Source organism: Onthophagus taurus, chromosome 7, assembly GCF_036711975.1.
Source record: "Onthophagus taurus isolate NC chromosome 7, IU_Otau_3.0, whole genome shotgun sequence".
Taxonomy (NCBI): domain Eukaryota; kingdom Metazoa; phylum Arthropoda; class Insecta; order Coleoptera; family Scarabaeidae; genus Onthophagus; species Onthophagus taurus.
In genome coordinates this window covers 38,002,739-38,021,326 of record NC_091972.1, presented here as the reverse complement: position 1 = coordinate 38,021,326, position 18,588 = coordinate 38,002,739, and the positions used below count along the sequence as shown (strand labels likewise).

General features: G+C 30.5%; 2 protein-coding genes across 3 annotated transcripts in view; one reads left to right on the top strand and one right to left on the bottom strand.

Moving 5' to 3' along the window:
• Positions 1-18,588, bottom strand: part of LOC111416400 (uncharacterized) — a 168,706-nt gene that overhangs the window by 95,705 nt on the left and 54,413 nt on the right. The gene's annotated exons all lie outside the window — the stretch shown is intronic.
• LOC139430498 (uncharacterized) lies at positions 15,187-16,398 on the top strand. The gene has a single exon (XM_071197560.1). It carries the CDS (start codon positions 15,187-15,189, stop codon positions 16,396-16,398), a length of 1,212 nt encoding a protein of 403 aa, XP_071053661.1.

Sequence of the window (18,588 nt, the reverse complement as noted above, 5' to 3'; positions counted from 1 at the left end):
CTCGAAGGCGTATTTCGATCAGGAAAATCTTCTCGATACAAAGTTATACTATTAGCAACATTTCTGCCACTTTCTCCATAAATAAAAATCACTTCGAATTTTCTGCCACACTTAGAGTATCCATGATTTAATGACTTAATGTAAAACGATGGAAAGAATTCAGAATTTGTTGCCAAGCAGTTTTTATGCAAATTTAGTGTTACCTGTTACATTTTAAAACAATTCAACCAATTAAATCTCTGAAAGCGATATTCTGAAAATGCCGACATAAGCAGTTCCAGGAACTCTTGTTTTTTATGCTTAATCTATTATCAAATTGACAAAGGCAATCCAAAGGTATTGAGCCAGGTCACCCGATGTACCTCTTCTGGATTTTTTTGTTGAGCATTCTTAAATAGTATTCTAAGAATTAAGATTTAAAGACAATGTATTGAAGCGGGTAGGAAAATGTTAAAAATTCTAACATTTTATTTGTTCTTGCTAGATTATAAACGTTAGTTAATTGTTTCTGAAGAAGTTTCAATTTTTTTTAAAAGATGTTTTGCCATTGTACTGGCAAAACCAAACAGTACATTTTTTTAATTTACAGATTCAGATTTTACAATAAAATATATAGGGTGTCATTTAAAAAATTGGCCGTGACCTTCATATAACTTTGAAAATAAGGTCAAGGTCAAAAAATGTTATCGTCATATGGTTTTCCTCTTCGCACAGAAGAATTTTCATTTGGTATGAGTAGACGAAAGAAAGAATACTAAAAGAAAATAACAATATTCTTTATTATCGTGTCTCATCTGCAAACGTGCTTACGTAACATTCCTTCTGCTTACGTAACATTCCTTAAGGAATGTTACGTAAGGTTAGTTCTGTTTACAAACATTAATTATAGCGTGAAGTTTTCTTTAGTAGTTAGTAATGCCAATCATAGCGTGAAGTTTTCTTTTGAAATGCCAATTAAACCGTGAAGGAATGTTACTTAAGGTTAGTTCTGTTTACAAACATTAATTATAGCGTGAAGTTTTCTTTAGTAATTAGTAATGCCAATTATAGCGTGAAGTTTTCTTTTGAAATGCCAATTACACCGTGAAGGAATGTTAAGTAAGGTTAGTTTTGTTTACAAACATTAATTATAGCGTGAAGTTTTCTTTTGAAATGCCAATTAAACCGTGAAGGAATGTTAGGTAAGGTTAGTTCTGTTTACAAATATTAATTATAGCGTGAAGTTTTTTTTAGTAATTAGTAATGCCAATCATAGCGTGAAGTTTTCTTTTGAACTGTCAATTAAACCGTGAAGGAATGTTACCTTAGGTTAGTTCTGTTTACAAACATTAATTAATGTTTGTACATACGTTCACAGGCGGTGCTAAAGATATTCCAGACATGTTTCAGACACATTTGTAGCGAAATGTTTCAAATGAAATGTTTCTGCTACATATTTTAATGATATTTCATAAATATTTCTACTGAAATGTATTTGATACATATCTTTAGATACGTTTCGTAAAAATCGAATCTGTCACGTATATGAAACGTAGTTCTAAGATGTTTCATTTAATTCACTGTATATTAAAATTGAAATGTTTCACAGAGGTTTCTTGTTTACTGGGATCTTTGTAAATATAAGAATGGAATAAGGCATATCACGTTGAAAATCTTTTCAATTAGGTTTTCGTTTAAGAAGAAAAGTTTAACTAAATTTTCAATAGTTATCAAAAGGAGTGGTTTGAAATGTGGTTTTCCCCATTTTAAGCTATAACGTATAACCTTGATTATAAATGGTCCAAATGTAAGAATGACGCGAGACATATCATATAGAAATTCTTGTCAATTAGGTTTTCGTTGACGATATAAATCATCAAAACTCCTCAATCTATCCACGTGATACAAAATAAGAATTCCAAATTTGCTGTTAAATATTTGATGGTTTAACAATTAACATGCCGATGAACGATTCATGCACTGGATTAAAACAAGTTATATCACATTAAAATCGTTGTTATTTATGCTTTCTTTTAAGATATCATACGTAAACATTTCTCAATTTATCTAAAAGATACAAGGGGTTGAGTCGAAGCTTAGTTTTGATCGATTCAAGTTCTTCTGTATCATTTGAGCTTACCAATATAGAGTAATTGAAACATAACGAGTCGTATTTCGTTCAAATCCTTATTAAGTAAGCTTTTTTTTGAGATACTAAACATTAAAATATCTTCATGTTTCCAATAGTTATCAAAAGAAGTGGTATGCAATGCGGTTTTTCCCATTTTAAGTTGTAAGATGTAATCTTGATTATAAACGTTTCAAATGTAAGAATGACGCGAGACATATCATATAGAAATCCTTGTCAATTATGTTTTCGTTTAAGATATAAATCATCAAAACTTCTCAATCTATCCACGTGATACAAAATAAGAACTCCAAATTTGCTGTTAAATATTTGACGGTTTAACAATTAACATGCCTATGAATGATTCATGCAATGGATTAAAACAAGTTAAATCATATTAGAATCGTTGTTATTTATGCTATCTTTTAAGATATCATACGTAAACATTTCTCAATTTATCCAAAAGTTACAAGGGGTTGAGTCCAAGCCTATTTTTGATCGATTCAAGTTCTCTTGTATCACCCGTCCTTACCAATATAGAGTAATTGAAATATAACGAGACGTTTTTCGTTTAATTCCTTATTAAATAAGCTTTCTTTTAAGATACTACCCATTAAAATATCTTCATGTTTCCAATAGTTATCAAAAGGAGTAGTATACAATGCGGTTTTCCCTATTTTAAGTTATAACTAGGGCTGGCAATACCGGACCAAAATCTCAATACCGGTATTCGGTATTCAAAATTTTTAAAACCGGGATACCGGTATTAATACCGGTATTACTATAAAAAAGTTTACTCACTAAATTACAATCACTAGATAGATATTATATCTATCTAACAACAGGTTAATTCCTACTATATTGTTAGATTGGCAACAAAGCATAAGATACAGAATCTGAGAAGATAATCAAAAAATGGAAAGATATTAGGAATCTGTACAAAGTACCAATAAAGTTAAAGGTCTAGATACCATTATTGTTTTCTTGTCTTTCACTTGGTCCAACGGTTCAACATCACTGCCGCGTCAAAAAATGAAATTACACTTCATCATCTGAAGCTCTGTGGAATTCTTTCGAATTCCTGCTTTGGAATTATCTGGAAAGGTACAGATTCAAGCAAGAAACTTTAACATAATGGCTCTTAGTAGTTTGTCAGACTTATCATACTACTGTTATACTTGGTGGGACACTACACGAATCAATCTGACCTGAAGCACCATTATGGAGTAAAAACTCCAAAAATAGTTGTATGCAGAGAGTATTTTATTGTTGGCTAGGTATGACAAATTTATTGAACACGAACATTTAATTGTCGTCATCAAAGTTTGTGTCTTCGTTATCTTCAACATTTTGTCAGAGTGCAAAATGATATTTCTTGTAGACGGTATTCACACTGATCAAAAAATGTCACTTGAAAAAATGAGGTTAGTACGGACATAAGATGAATAACAAATTTCTGTTTGGTCAACATCATTTTCCAGCACAGCTTTAAACAAACACGGCTGTTTTCGATCGGTCGCGTCCGGCTAGCATTTTTTTAATGAAACGTCAAAAAATGTGACTTGAAAATGTAAACTTAGAACGGTCAGAAGATAGATAACAAACAAGAATCCTCTACGTCATTTTCCAGCACATCTTCAAACTAGCACGGCCGTTTTTGAAGACATCGGCCGCCCCCAACCATCGAGGGTGCTAAATAAAAATAATACCGAAATACCGGTATTTTGCCATCAATACCGGTTTTTAATACCGGACAAAAATTGCCCGGGGTCCCGGTTTTCGGGATCGCGGGATCCCGGTATTGCAAGCTCTAGTTATAACGTATAACCTTGATTATAAACGGTCCAAATGTAAAAATGACGCGAAACATAGCATATAGAAATCCTTGTCAATTAGGTTTTCGTTGACGATATAAATCATCAAAACTCCTCAATCTATCCACGTGATACAAAATAAGAATTCCAAATTTGCTGTTAAATGTTTGATGGTTTAACAATTAACATGCCTATGAACGATTCATGCAATGGATTAAAACACGATATATCAGATTAGAATCGTTGTTTTTTATGCTATCTTTTAAGATATCATACGTAAAAATTTCTCAATTTATCCAAAAGATACAAGGGGTTAAGTCGAAGCCTAGCTTTGATCGGTTCAAGTTCTTCTGTATCATCTGACCTTACCAATATAGAGTAATTGAAATATAACGAGCCGTTTTTCGTTCAATTCCTTATTAAATAAGCTTTCTTTTAAGATACTAAACATTAAAATATCTTCATATTTCCAATAGTTATCAAAAGGAGTGGTTTGAAATGTGGTTTTCCCTATTTTAAGCTATAACGTATAACCTTGATTATAAATGGTCCAAATGTAAGAATGACACGAGACATATCATATAGCAATCCTTGTCAATTAGGTTTTCGTTTAAGATATAAATCATCAAAACTCCTCAATCTATCCACGTGATACAAAATAAGAACTCCAAATTTGCTGTTAAATATTTGATGGTTTAACAATTAACATGCCTATGAACGATTCATGCAATGGGTTAAAACAAGTTATATCACATTAGAATCGTTGTTATTTTAGCTATTTTTTAAGATATCATACGTAAACATTTCTCAATGTATCCAAAAGATACAAGGGGTTAAGTCGAAGCCTAGCTTTGATCGGTTCAAGTTCTTCTGTATCATCTGACCTTACCAATATAGAGTAATTGAAATATAACGAGCTGTTTTTCGTTCAATTCCTTATTAAATAAGCTTTCTTTTAAGATACTAAACATTAAAATATCTTCATATTTCCAATAGTTATCAAAAGGAGTGGTTTGAAATGTGGTTTTCCCTATTTTAAGCTATAACGTATAACCTTGATTATAAATGGTCCAAATGTAAGAATGACGCGAGACATATCATATAGAAATCCTTGTCAATTAGGTTTTCGTTTAAGATATAAATCATCAAAACGTCTCAATCTATCCACATGATACAAAATAAGAACTCCAAATTTGCTGTTAAATGTTTGATAGTTTAACAATTAACATGCCGATGAACGATTCATGCAATGGGTTAAAACAAGTTATATCACATTAGAATCGTTGTTATTTATGCTATCTTTTAAGATATCATACGTAAACATTTCTCAATTTATCCAAAAGTTACAAGGGGTTGAGTCCAAGCCTATTTTTGATCGATTCAAGTTCTCTTGTATCACCCGTCCTTACCAATATAGAGTAATTGAAATGTAACGAGACGTTTTTCGTTTAATTCCTTATTCAATAAGCTTTCTTTTAAGATACTACCCATTAAAATATCTTCGTTTAGTTTTCAATAGCTATCAAAAGGAGTGGTATGCAATGCGGTTTTGTCCCATTTTAAGTTATAACATGTAACCTTGATTATAAACGTTTCAAATGTAAAAATGACGCTTTGGTTTAAACGAAAAATGATGGTTTTCGTTTAAAATGCTTTTTATAACATATTATAATCTTATATGCTTCATATTGTGTTGAATTCCTTATAAATTAAGCTCTCTGTTAAGATATTATGCATTGAAATATTTTGATATTCTGCATAGTTATCAATATAAAAACTCCCACTTCGGTAGTAAATAGTTAAAGCTCCACCGATTAAGTGAATAAATCCTGCTTTGACACATCTACCTACAGATTTAGATTGTATAAGAACCACATCGGACGCTTCCACAATTTAGACATCAATGAAACGCATTAAATAATGTACGCTAGCTAAATGTTTCACCGAATTCAAACATTACGCATTAAACAGCGGCTACCGTCCCCTAGTGCTATTAATTAGTCACGATCGATGCCGCGTCACATGCAAAACGTACAAATAAACGAAGCTTAACGTTCTCTGGAATAAAAAATATTTAAATCTGTCGTCAGTGATTTACACCGAATCCACTCATCAATTAATACACTTTGTGTACCTACAGAGATTTTTAAAGAATTATAATTTAATCCATTCTACCAGTTGTTAATTTTGAAGTAGGTGAATAATTTAGAGTTAGATTTTGTACTTTTAAACTGGTTTTTATTTTATATAGAAATTTAAGTCTAACTAGTTTCGGCCCTTAGCCATCGTCAGAGACTCTTTTTCTTTTGTTAAAAAGATCACATATCAAAGTTGAAAATGAGATTATTAGTTACTAAATTTACAAAATTAAAGTTCAAAAAAGTTGTGAAATAAAATTAAGGTCGAAGTGTTACAAGTTTACACATTAAAATTTAAGAACGTTGATAAAACTGTTTATATTGAAAGATTGTCTCAATGATTAAGACATCTATTCAAAGTTGTTCAAAATGAGTAGAAACCACTTAGTGTTATCTAGTAGATAAGCATTAAAAACCTGCCTAATGTTTGTAATTAGGTCTGTAATGAGTGGGAGCTGTATCTAGAATTATTCAACATAGGTTAGATTTAAGGTTAGGTTGGATATTAAGAAATTTTTCCAAATGTTTGAAAATTTATTGGTAATTATCGAAAACTTGTCGCAATAAGTGAGAAATCTATGTAGAATTGTTCAAAACAGAGTTATAAGACACAATTATTTAAAATAATTGAAAGTTCGTTTATAATCTTTAATTAGATGTATAAATTATTGAGTACTAGATCATAGCCTATATAAGGTATGCACAATGATTCAAAACTTGTTAATAATTGAAAACTTTCGTAATGGCGTTGTTTGACTGTTAGCGTCAAAATTTACGTGTAAATATCTATTGCCATAATCGGCTTAACATGTCTACTACCATAGTATATACATCGTTCTCTCACCTTAGTTTTTAATTTAATTAAAACAAATACCAATTCACATGATAAATTTTCATATTTTGAAGTAAATGTTATTTCTAATTTTTTTAGAATTTATTTAGAATTCTTTAACAATTTTAATTATGCAAATCGTTTCTTCGTATCTCGGCTAGTTTTGAAAAACGGTATTTTACAGTTAATCTAAACATATTCGGACCGACACATTTGGATGGTTTGATTCAAAATACTTCTTCTAGTATATTTGTGAAATTAGAAACACCAAATTTTGTGGGTTAAAAGCTGAAAAGCGTATTATGATATCTCGATTAGTTTTCGATAATGGTGGAACGGAAATCCGGCTATCTGGTCATTTTTTAAAAATGACCGGATAGTTGGTCATTTTTTAAAATACGGCCGGATAAAATCTCTTATTGCAGTTTCGTCTGGTTCTTCTCTTCGCTTATAATTCATTTATATTATATAGGAATATTAAATAAAGTATCCTCTTTTTAATGCAAAAAATCGTTTTGAAAAATGACTTTCAGTTCTTGAGAAATAAATTTTTGAAATGATCGAAAATTTTTTTGAATTTTGTAATTTTCGCCGATTAAGTTTTAAAAATTTGTATAAAATCCAGTTCTTGGAATATGAGTATGAAAATTTCCCAAAGTGTTAATAAAAGTGTCTTCTTTCCAATAAACCAACCCGTTTTGAAAAATATCTTTTAATTTTTGAGAAAACAATATTTGAAGTTTTGATAAAATTTTCGATGTTGCAGTTTTCATCGATAACTTTCAAAATTCGCACAAAATTCATTTCTTGAAGGATCCTTGTAGAAATATCACCAATCATTAATTAAAGTATACTCTTTTTAATGCAACAAGCCGTTTTGAAACATCGCTTTTAGCTTTTGAGAAACAAATTTTTTAAATGATCGTAAATTTTTTCGAATTTTGCAATTTTCGTCGATTAAGTTTTAAAAATTCGTATAAAATCCATTACTAAGAATATGAGTATGAAAATTTCCCAAAGTGTTAATAAGAGTGTCCTCTTTCCAATGAACCAACACGTTTTGAAAAATAACTTTTAGTTTTTGAGAAAACAATATTTCAAGTTTCGATAAAATTTTCGATGTTGCAATTTTCATCGATAATTTTCAAAATTCGCTATAAAATTAATTTTTGGAAGGATCCTTGTGGAAACATCACCAATTATTAATTAAAGTAATCTCTTTTTTATGCAACAAGCCGTTTTGAAAAATCGCTTTTAGTTTTTGAGAAATAAATTTTTTAAATGATCGACAATTTTTTCCAAATTTTCAATTTTCGCCGATTAAGTTTTAAAGATTCGTATAAAATCTATTTCGTGGAATATGAGTATGAAAACTTTCCAAAGTGTTAATAAGAGTGTCCTCTTTCCAATGAACCAACACGTTTTGAAAAATAACTTTTAGTTTTTGAGACAACAATATTTGAAGTTTTGATAAAATTTTCGATGTTGCAATTTTCATCGATAATTTTCAAAATTCGCTATAATATTAATTTCTTGAAGGATTCTTGTAGAAATATTAGCAATTATTAATTAATGTATCCTCTTTTTAATGCAAAAAGCCGTTTTGAAAAATCGCTTTTAGTTTTTGAGAAATAAATTTTTTAAATGATCGACAATTTTTTCCAAATTTGCAATTTTCGCCGATTAAATTTTAAAAATTCGTATAAAATCCATTTCTTTGAATATGAGTATGAAAATTTCACAAAGTGTTAATAGGAGTGTCCTCTTTCCAATGAACCAACACGTTTTGAAAAATAACTTTTAGTTTTTGAGAAAACAATATTTGCAGTTTTGATAAAATTTTCGATGTTGCAATTTTCTTCGATAATTTTCAAAATTCGCTATAAAATTAATTTCTCGGAGGATCCTTGTGGAAATATCAGCAATTATTAATTAAAGTATCCTCTTTTTAATGCAACAAGCCGTTTTGAAAAATCGCTTTTAGTTTTTGAGAAATAAATTTTTTAAATGATCGACAATTTTTTCCAAATTTGCAATTTTCGCCGATTAAATTTTAAAAATTCGTATAAAATCCATTTCTTTGAATATGAGTATGAAAATTTCACAAAGTGTTAATAGGAGTGTCCTCTTTCCAATGAACCAACACGTTTTGAAAAATAACTTTTAGTTTTTGAGAAAACAATATTTGCAGTTTTGATAAAATTTTCGATGTTGCAATTTTCTTCGATAATTTTCAAAATTCGCTATAAAATTAATTTCTCGGAGGATGCTTGTGGAAATATCAGCAATTATTAATTAAAGTATCCTCTTTTTAATGCAACAAGCCGTTTTGAAAAATCGCTTTTAGTTTTTGAGAAATAAATTTTTTAAATGATCGACAATTTTTTCCAATTTTGCAATTTTCGCCGATTAAATTTTAAAAATTCGTATAAAATCCATTTCTTTGAATATGAGTATGAAAATTTCACAAAGTGTTAATAGGAGTGTCCTCTTCCCAATGAACGAAAACGTTTTGAAAAATAACTTTTAGTTTTTGAGAAAACAATATTTGCAGTTTTGATAAAATTTTCGATGTTGCAATTTTCTTCGATAATTTTCAAAATTCGCTATAAAATTAATTTCTCGAAGGATCCTTGTGGAAATATCAGCAATTATTAATTAAAGTATCCTCTTTTTAATGCAACAAGCCGTTTTGAAAAATCGCTTTTAGTTTTTGAGAAATAAATTTTTTAAATGATCGACAATTTTTTCCAATTTTGCAATTTTCGCCGATTAAATTTTAAAAATTCGTATAAAATCCATTTCTTGGAATAAGAGTATGAAAATTTCCTAAAGTGTTAATAAGAGTGTCCTCTTCCCAATGAACGAAAACGTTTTGAAAAAAAAGTTTTAGTTTTTGAGAAAACAATATTTCAAGTTTTGATAAAATTTTCGATGTTGCAATTTTCATCGATAATTTTCAAAATTCGCTATAATATTAATTTCTTGAAGGATTCTTGTAGAAATATTAGCAATTATTAATTAAAGTATCCTCTTTTTAATGCAACAAGCCGTTTTGAAAAATCGCTTTTAGTTTTTGAGAAATAAATTTTTTAAATGATCGACAATTTTTTCCAAATTTGCAATTTTCGCAGATTAAGCTTTAAAAATTCATATAAAATCTATTTCGTGGAATATGAGTATGAAAACTTTCCAAAGTGTTAATAAGAATGTCCTCTTTCCAATGAACCAACATGTTTTGAAAAATAACTTTTAGTTTTTGAGAAAACAATATTTGAAGTTTTAATAAAATTTTCGATGTTGCAATTTTCATCGATAATTTTCAAAATTCGTTATAATATTAATTTCTTGAAGGATCCTTGTGGAAATATCACCAATTATTAATTAAAGTATCCTCTTTTTAATGCAATAAGCCGTTTTGAAAAATCGTTTTTAATTTTTGAGAAATAAATTTTTTAAATGATCGACAATTTTTTCTAAATTTGCAATTTTCGCCGATTAAATTTTAAAAATTCGTATAAAATCCATTTCTTTGAATATGAGTATGAAAATTTCACAAAGTGTTAATAGGAGTGTCCTCTTTCCAATGAACCAACCCGTTTTGAAAAATAGCTTTTAGTTTTTGAGAAAACAATATTTGAAGTTTTGATAAAATTTTCGATGTTGCAATTTTTTAGTTTTTGAGAAATAAATTTTTTAAATGATCGACAATTTTTTCCAAATTTGCAATTTTCGCCGATTAAGTTTTAAAAATTCGTATAAAATCTATTTCGTGGAATATGAGTATGAAAGCTTTCCAAAGTGTTAATAAGAGTGTCCTCTTTCCAATGAACCAACACGTTTTGAAAAATAACTTTTAGTTTTTGAGAAAACAATATTTGAAGTTTTAATAAAATTTTCGATGTTGCAATTTTCATCGATAATTTTCAAAATTCGTTATAATATTAATTTCTTGAAGGATCCTTGTGGAAATATCACCAATTATTAATTAAAGTATCCTCTTTTTAATGCAACAAGCCGTTTTGAAAAATCGCTGTTTGCTTTTGACAAATAAATTTTTGAAATGATTGACAATATTTTCGAATTTTGCAATTTTCACCGATTAAGTTTTAAAAATTCGTATAAAATCCATTTCTTGGAATATGAGTATGAAAATTTCCCAAAGTGTTAATAAGAGTGTCCTCTTTCGAATGAACCTACACGTTTTGAAAAATAACTTTTAGCTTTTGAGAAAACAATGTTTGAAGTTTTGATAAAATTTTCGATGTTGCAATTTACATCGATAATTTTCAAAATTCGCTATAATATTAATTTCTTGAAGGATTCTTGTAGAAATATTAGCAATTATTAATTAATGTATCCTCTTTTTAATGCAACAAGCCGTTTTGAAAAATCGCTTTTAGTTTTTGAGAAATAAATTTTTTAAATGATCGACAATTTTTTCCAAATTTGCAATTTTCGCCGATTAAATTTTAAAAATTCGTATAAAATCCATTTCTTTGAATATGAGTATGAAAATTTCACAAAGTGTTAATAGGAGTGTCCTCTTTCCAATGAACCAACACGTTTTGAAAAATAACTTTTAGTTTTTGAGAAAACAATATTTGCAGTTTTGATAAAATTTTCGATGTTGCAATTTTCTTCGATAATTTTCAAAATTCGCTATAAAATTAATTTCTCGAAGGATCCTTGTGGAAATATCAGCAATTATTAATTAAAGTATCCTCTTTTTAATGCAACAAGCCGTTTTGAAAAATCGCTTTTAGTTTTTGAGAAATAAATTTTTTAAATGATCGACAATTTTTTCCAATTTTGCAATTTTTGCCGATTAAATTTTAAAAATTCGTATAAAATCCATTTCTTGGAATAAGAGTATGAAAATTTCCTAAAGTGTTAATAAGAGTGTCCTCTTCCCAATGAACGAAAACGTTTTGAAAAAAAAGTTTTAGTTTTTGAGAAAACAATATTTCAAGTTTTGATAAAATTTTCGATGTTGCAATTTTCATCGATAATTTTCAAAATTCGCTATAATATTAATTTCTTGAAGGATTCTTGTAGAAATATTAGCAATTATTAATTAAAGTATCCTCTTTTTAATGCAACAAGCCGTTTTGAAAAATCGCTTTTAGTTTTTGAGAAATAAATTTTTTAAATGATCGACAATTTTTTCCAAATTTGCAATTTTCGCAGATTAAGCTTTAAAAATTCATATAAAATCTATTTCGTGGAATATGAGTATGAAAACTTTCCAAAGTGTTAATAAGAATGTCCTCTTTCCAATGAACCAACATGTTTTGAAAAATAACTTTTAGTTTTTGAGAAAACAATATTTGAAGTTTTAATAAAATTTTCGATGTTGCAATTTTCATCGATAATTTTCAAAATTCGTTATAATATTAATTTCTTGAAGGATCCCTGTGGAAATATCACCAATTATTAATTAAAGTATCCTCTTTTTAATGCAGTAAGCCGTTTTGAAAAATCGTTTTTAATTTTTGAGAAATAAATTTTTTAAATGATCGACAATTTTTTCCAAATTTGCAATTTTCGCCGATTAAATTTTAAAAATTCGTATAAAATCCATTTCTTTGAATATGAGTATGAAAATTTCACAAAGTGTTAATAGGAGTGTCCTCTTTCCAATGAACCAACCCGTTTTGAAAAATAGCTTTTAGTTTTTGAGAAAACAATATTTGAAGTTTTGATAAAATTTTCGATGTTGCAATTTTTTAGTTTTTGAGAAATAAATTTTTTAAATGATCGACAATTTTTTCCAAATTTGCAATTTTCGCCGATTAAGTTTTAAAAATTCGTATAAAATCTATTTCCTGGAATATGAGCATGAAAGCTTTCCAAAGTGTTAATAAGAGTGTCCTCTTTCCAATGAACCAACACGTTTTGAAAAATAACTTTTAGTTTTTGAGAAAACAATATTTGAAGTTTTGATAAAATTTTCGATGTTGCAATTTTCATCGATAACTTTCAAAATTCGCTATAAAATTCATTTCTTGAAGGATCCTTGTGGAAATATCACCAATTAGGTGATATAGGGTATCACTTCAGAAATGCACCAGCAGTTATAACCATAATGGCCGGATAAATATGCCGGATAACCGGATATCCGACCGAAGGGGATGCCAAATATCTGGTGTACGGCTTTTCGCAAAATCACTATCCGTTCCATCAATAATTTATTGCCATAGTGCTTAACATGTCAAAACAAATACCGATTCACATGATAACTTTTCATATTCTGAAGTAAATGTTATTTCTAACATGAATTATATTAAAAAAATTAAACTTATGCTTCAAGTTTGATTTAGAATTCTTTGACAATTTTAATTATGCAAATCGTTTCTTCGTATTTAGACTAGACCTACACTTTTGTATGGTTCGCTTCAAAATATTTCTTCTAGTATATTTATGAAATTAGAAAGACCAAATTTGGTGGCTTAAAGCTGAAAAGCGTATTATGATATCTCGATTAGTTTTGGGGAAACCAATTTCAAAAGATCACTTAAAACTGCTGTTTCATTTCTTCAATTATCTTAGTAATTAAATTTTAAAAGATAAGATAAGAGATAATTTATATTAAGATGAAGAAAATTTTAAACGTTACAATTGGAGCGATCTAATTACTTGTAATTGGTATAAAATACACAATATTGGAATGTTTCACGTTGATTGTGTAATAAATTGCTGCTTGTTGAACTTCAATAAGGTTTAAATTACGATGGTTATATCCAGGAACCTCTTTGATCAAGATATCGAAAAGAGGTTGGGGGAATTTTAAGGCAGATAATAAAGTACAAAATCAAATTCTAAATTATTTACCTACTTCAAAAAAGATATTTTTAATTTTATTTTACCCTCTTAATACTTTTTTCATTAATATTCGAGTTTATTTATATAATTCTTTGACCAATATGTACCTTCATTATGAGTGATACTAAGTTTGCCTCTCGAGAAAAGGGAGAAGTTTGAAAATCATGATTTATTTAGAAGTAGAGAGTACAGGGATTAATATTAATAACGTCGAAAAGAAAAGGTCAGGATGAACGGCTTGCTCCAAATTACTTTCGACGTTGGTTTTTTCATTCGTTGCGTTGAATGCCAAACCAATTCATCACTCGGGAATGACGCAAGAATTAAAATTTCCCATCGGGGTGTCTCGCATAACTGATAGCCGTAGTTTATGTCGGAATTTCCGGTAGCAATTCCGGAAACTCCAGTCTAGTTTCCGAGCATTAAGTTTCCAGCGATTGATACTACTAACTAAGATTGATCGTTTATATCTAAATTTTATTTTGATTTATTTTGTTTTACTTTTAGAGAGTGGATTAATTTTAACTTTGAAGATACTTAACTCTTCAATGAAACTTTAAAGATTCAACAAGACACGATGAGAATTTAAAATTGTTTTCATCGCGACCGAGATTGGCTACTCGTCCGATAATTGTAATTAAACTGTAAATTTAGGTCCTTGTTCAAGGCGAGGGTAACTGGTCGAGGAAGGAAGAACTGAACTCCTAGAGTAAAAGTTTTAATTAAAGCGCATGATCTACTGTAATTAGTTGGTCTTGGTTTGGTTTTAAAAATTCACCAGCAAAGGGAACTTTGGAAGAACATCCCTTGGGGTTCTTTGGGTCAAACCGAGATGAGCGATGTCTTGCTGAATTTCCGGTGGCTCACAGGAACGTTTTTGCGAGTTCCGGCTCGGGTCTAAGTGGCTTTTTAGCTGTTTTCTTTCGAAGGTTTTAGCTTGTCGTTTATTACCAAAAGGTCATATCCGTCATTAGAAGCCAACACGGCGACGAAAATGGGGTAATTATTAAGTTTTCTTATGTCTATAATAAATCTTTTTGTTTTATTTTCTGTGTTTTTGGTGAGACGAAATACAAAGGGGTTTTTGTTATAATTTGAGCATCAGGTGCACGAACGTTGGTCCGTTAGTTACGTTCATACTCCAGACAGGCTAATGCAGTTTAATATTAACTTGCTGTAATATAGTAGAGCGAACATCGTGTTCTCTATGTTCACGTGACCTGTAATGGGAATGAACGTCGGTAATAGACTCACAAACTGTGTGAATTATTGTTCACGTAGGCGAAACTAAGTTGTTATCAGATTTATAATTTTATTGTTGTAATGTATAGAGAACTTGAATGCGCATGACTGCAAACAGGTTTGGGGTGATTACGAGTATCAGAAGAATGAGTCGTTATAAAAGCGTCAAGAAATAAGATGGTAAAAAGACATGTAAATTAAGTGAGAATAAAGTTTAGTTAAAATGAAATGCCAAATCAGCAAGGAGAGGAAGGTTCGAGCGGCGGAGCACAAGTATTGGGCCAGTTACGCGAATTTAAACTCCATGTATCTGATTGGAATATTTACAAAGCACGTCTCAATAATTATTTTCTGGCTAACACAATAGAAAATGACGATAGGAAAAGAGCGGTGCTACTTAATATGCTGGACGAAGACGCCTACAGGCTCGTGTTTAATTTATGTATGCCGATTGTACCGGAATTAAAATCCTTCGATGATATAAAAGAGGTAATGGATGGATATTTTACGCCGCAGACGTCGATTTTTGCAGAAAGGATAAAATTCTACGAGTCGCGGAAAGAAAAAAATGAAGCTGTTAAAGATTGGGCAACACGTGTTAGGAGTTTAGCGATCACGTGCGATTTCGGCGATTATCTGGAGGTAGCAACAAGAGATAAATTCATCACTGGATTCGAAAGGGGTGCAGTGCTCGATCGTTTGCTGGAAGAAAAGTTAACAGTGACATTTTTAAAAGCGGTCGAAATAGCAGAATCGAAAATGGCTGCTCAAGATTCCTTTAATATCCAAATCAAGAAAGAAGAGGTTTATACTATCCGAGGAACCGGTACAGGAGGAAAACGCGCAGGACATGGTACGAATTGGGAACGTCATCATCAACGTCAGAGCAGCGACGGCGCAGAAGAGTATCAACAAAGAAGACGTCAAAATTTTACGAAGAATAATCGTGGAGGAGCCGTAAGATGCAAAGTATGCGGTTACGAAGGACATGTAAAAGATAAGTGCAATTATCGTAATTACTTTTGTAAAATTTGCAATAAAAAAGGCCATTTAGCTAGAGTTTGTAGACAGAGAATCGGTAGAACAAATTTTGTAAATGATGAAACAGCTGATGACATCGTGTTGTACAATGTAAACACATTTAAATCCGTAGCTCCGTATTTTTTGAATTTAATAATAATGGGTAAACCATTTAATTTTCAAATCGACACAGGATCGTCGTTATCGCTAATTTCGGAAGAATTGTATAAACAACAATTTCCAAATGTGCCGTTATGCGACAATAAAGTAAAGAGTTTGTTTTTTTATGATGGGTCAATGGTTAAACCGGTTGGTAGTTGCAGATTGAAAGTTAAATATAACATGAAAACATTCGATTTTGATTTTCACGTATTAAAAGACGGTGGACCTCCGATAATTGGTCGAGATTTTTTTAAATAGATTTGAGGTTAAATTCAATATGGGGTTTATAGATAATGGAAAATCACAAGTTTCACAATTGTTAGAAAAATATAAAGGAATTTTTGATGATCAATTAGGGAAATTTAAAAAGGGTCTTGCTAGTATTAAGTTAGTTGATAGTAAAATTGGTCCCAAATTTTATAAACCTAGACCAGTACCGTATGCGATTAGAGAATTAGTTAGCGATGAAATTGATAGATTGTGTTCTTTAGGAATACTAGTACCAGTGGATTTTAGTCGATAGGCGTCACCAGTTGTGCCAGTTCTGAGAAAGGATGGAAAAGTGCGGCTGTGTGGCGATTATAGAATTACGATAAATCCACATATCGAAGTAGATAAACACCCGCTGCCGAGGATAGAAGACCTATTTAGCAAGTTACAAGGAGGAAAGAAGTTTACGAAGCTAGATATGGGACAAGCTTACCAGCAAATAGAGTTGGACGCGCAATCACAGGAGTTGGTAACAATTTCGACCCATAAGGGATTATTTAAGCAAACGCGATTACCTTTCGGAGTATCGTCAGCCGGAGCTAAATTTCAAAAGATCATGGAATATTTACTAGGCGGCATGAAGGGCATAATAGTATTTTTAGATGATATTCTGATAACGGGCGCATCGGATACTGAACACATAGATAATTTAGAAAGAGTTCTTAGTAAATTAGATGAAGTTAACTTAAAATTGAAACGCGAAAAATGTTTTTTCTTTAAAGAACATGTAGAGTATCTAGGGTACGTCATAGATGCAGAAGGTTTACATCCGTGCAAAAAGAAAATAAGTGCTATTAAGAATTGTCCGAGACCAGAAAATGTAACGCAATTAAAGTCATTCTTAGGTATGGTTAATTATTACGGTAAATTTATAAAAAACTTGTCTACAGTATTATACCCGTTATATAATTTGTTGAAAGATAAAGTTAATTGGCATTGGTCGCAAAAATGTCAAGAATCTTTTGACGAAATAAAACAGTTAATGTTATCGACCAAAGTTCTACTACATTTTAATCCAGAAATGCAAATAAGATTAACAGTTGATGCTTCTTCATATGGAATAGGGGCTGTTCTCAGCCATGAGTTCGAACGGGGAAAAGATAAATCCATTGCTTTCGCGTCGCGAGTGTTAACGGCAGCCGAAAAAAGGTATTCTCAAATTGAAAAGGAAGCTTTAGCAATAATATACGGGGTACTAAAATTTAATCAGTATTTATTCGGAAAACGGTTTAAGCTAGTAACCGATCATAAGCCATTATTAACGATTTTTGGAGAAAAGAAGGGAATTCCGGAATTTGCTGCAAATAGATTGCGTCGTTGGGCGGTAATTTTGTCTAATTATCAATATGATATAGTTTATGTTCCTTCTAAAGACAACGTAGCAGATTGTTTATCACGTTTACCATGTAAGGAAGAAAATACGGTTAAAATAGAAGATGTTGAATTAGATTATTGTTATTTTTTTAGTAAAAGCGCTGACCTCAATTTAGATTTGAACTTGATAGTAGAGGAAACGAAAAAAGATCCAGTTTTGACGAAGGTTAAAGAGTTCATTTTAGCGGGTTGGCCTAAATATGTATATGATAAACGTTTAAAACAATATTTTGGTAAGCGCCATGAAATGGTAATTTCAAAAAATTTAATAATGTGGAATCACAGGGTAATTCCGCCAGAAAAATTAAAAACGAATATATTAAGAGAACTCCATGCGACGCACATGGGAGTTGTAAAAATGAAGTCTTTGGCACGTGCATATTTTTGGTGGCCTTACTTAGATGAAGCAATAGAAAAAGTTGCAACAAGTTGCGAAATATGTTCCAAATTAAGCAATAATCCTCCCAAAACAGAGTTGAAATGTTGGGAATGGCCTAAACGCGCTTGGGAACGTCTGCACATTGATTTTTTAGGGCCTATAGAAGGTAAACAATATTTGGTTATCGTGGATGGATACACCAAATGGATAGAAGTTGCTCAGACGAAATCGACCGATACGCAGTCAGTAATAAGAGTATTAAGAGAAATAATAGCGCGATTTGGATTGCCCGATTACATTATATCAGATAATGCCACATGTTTTTCAGCGGAAGAGTTTAAAACATTTATGAAAAAGAATGGTATTAAACACGTGACGTCTGCTCCCTATCATCCGCAATCCAATGGAGCCGCTGAAAAGGCGGT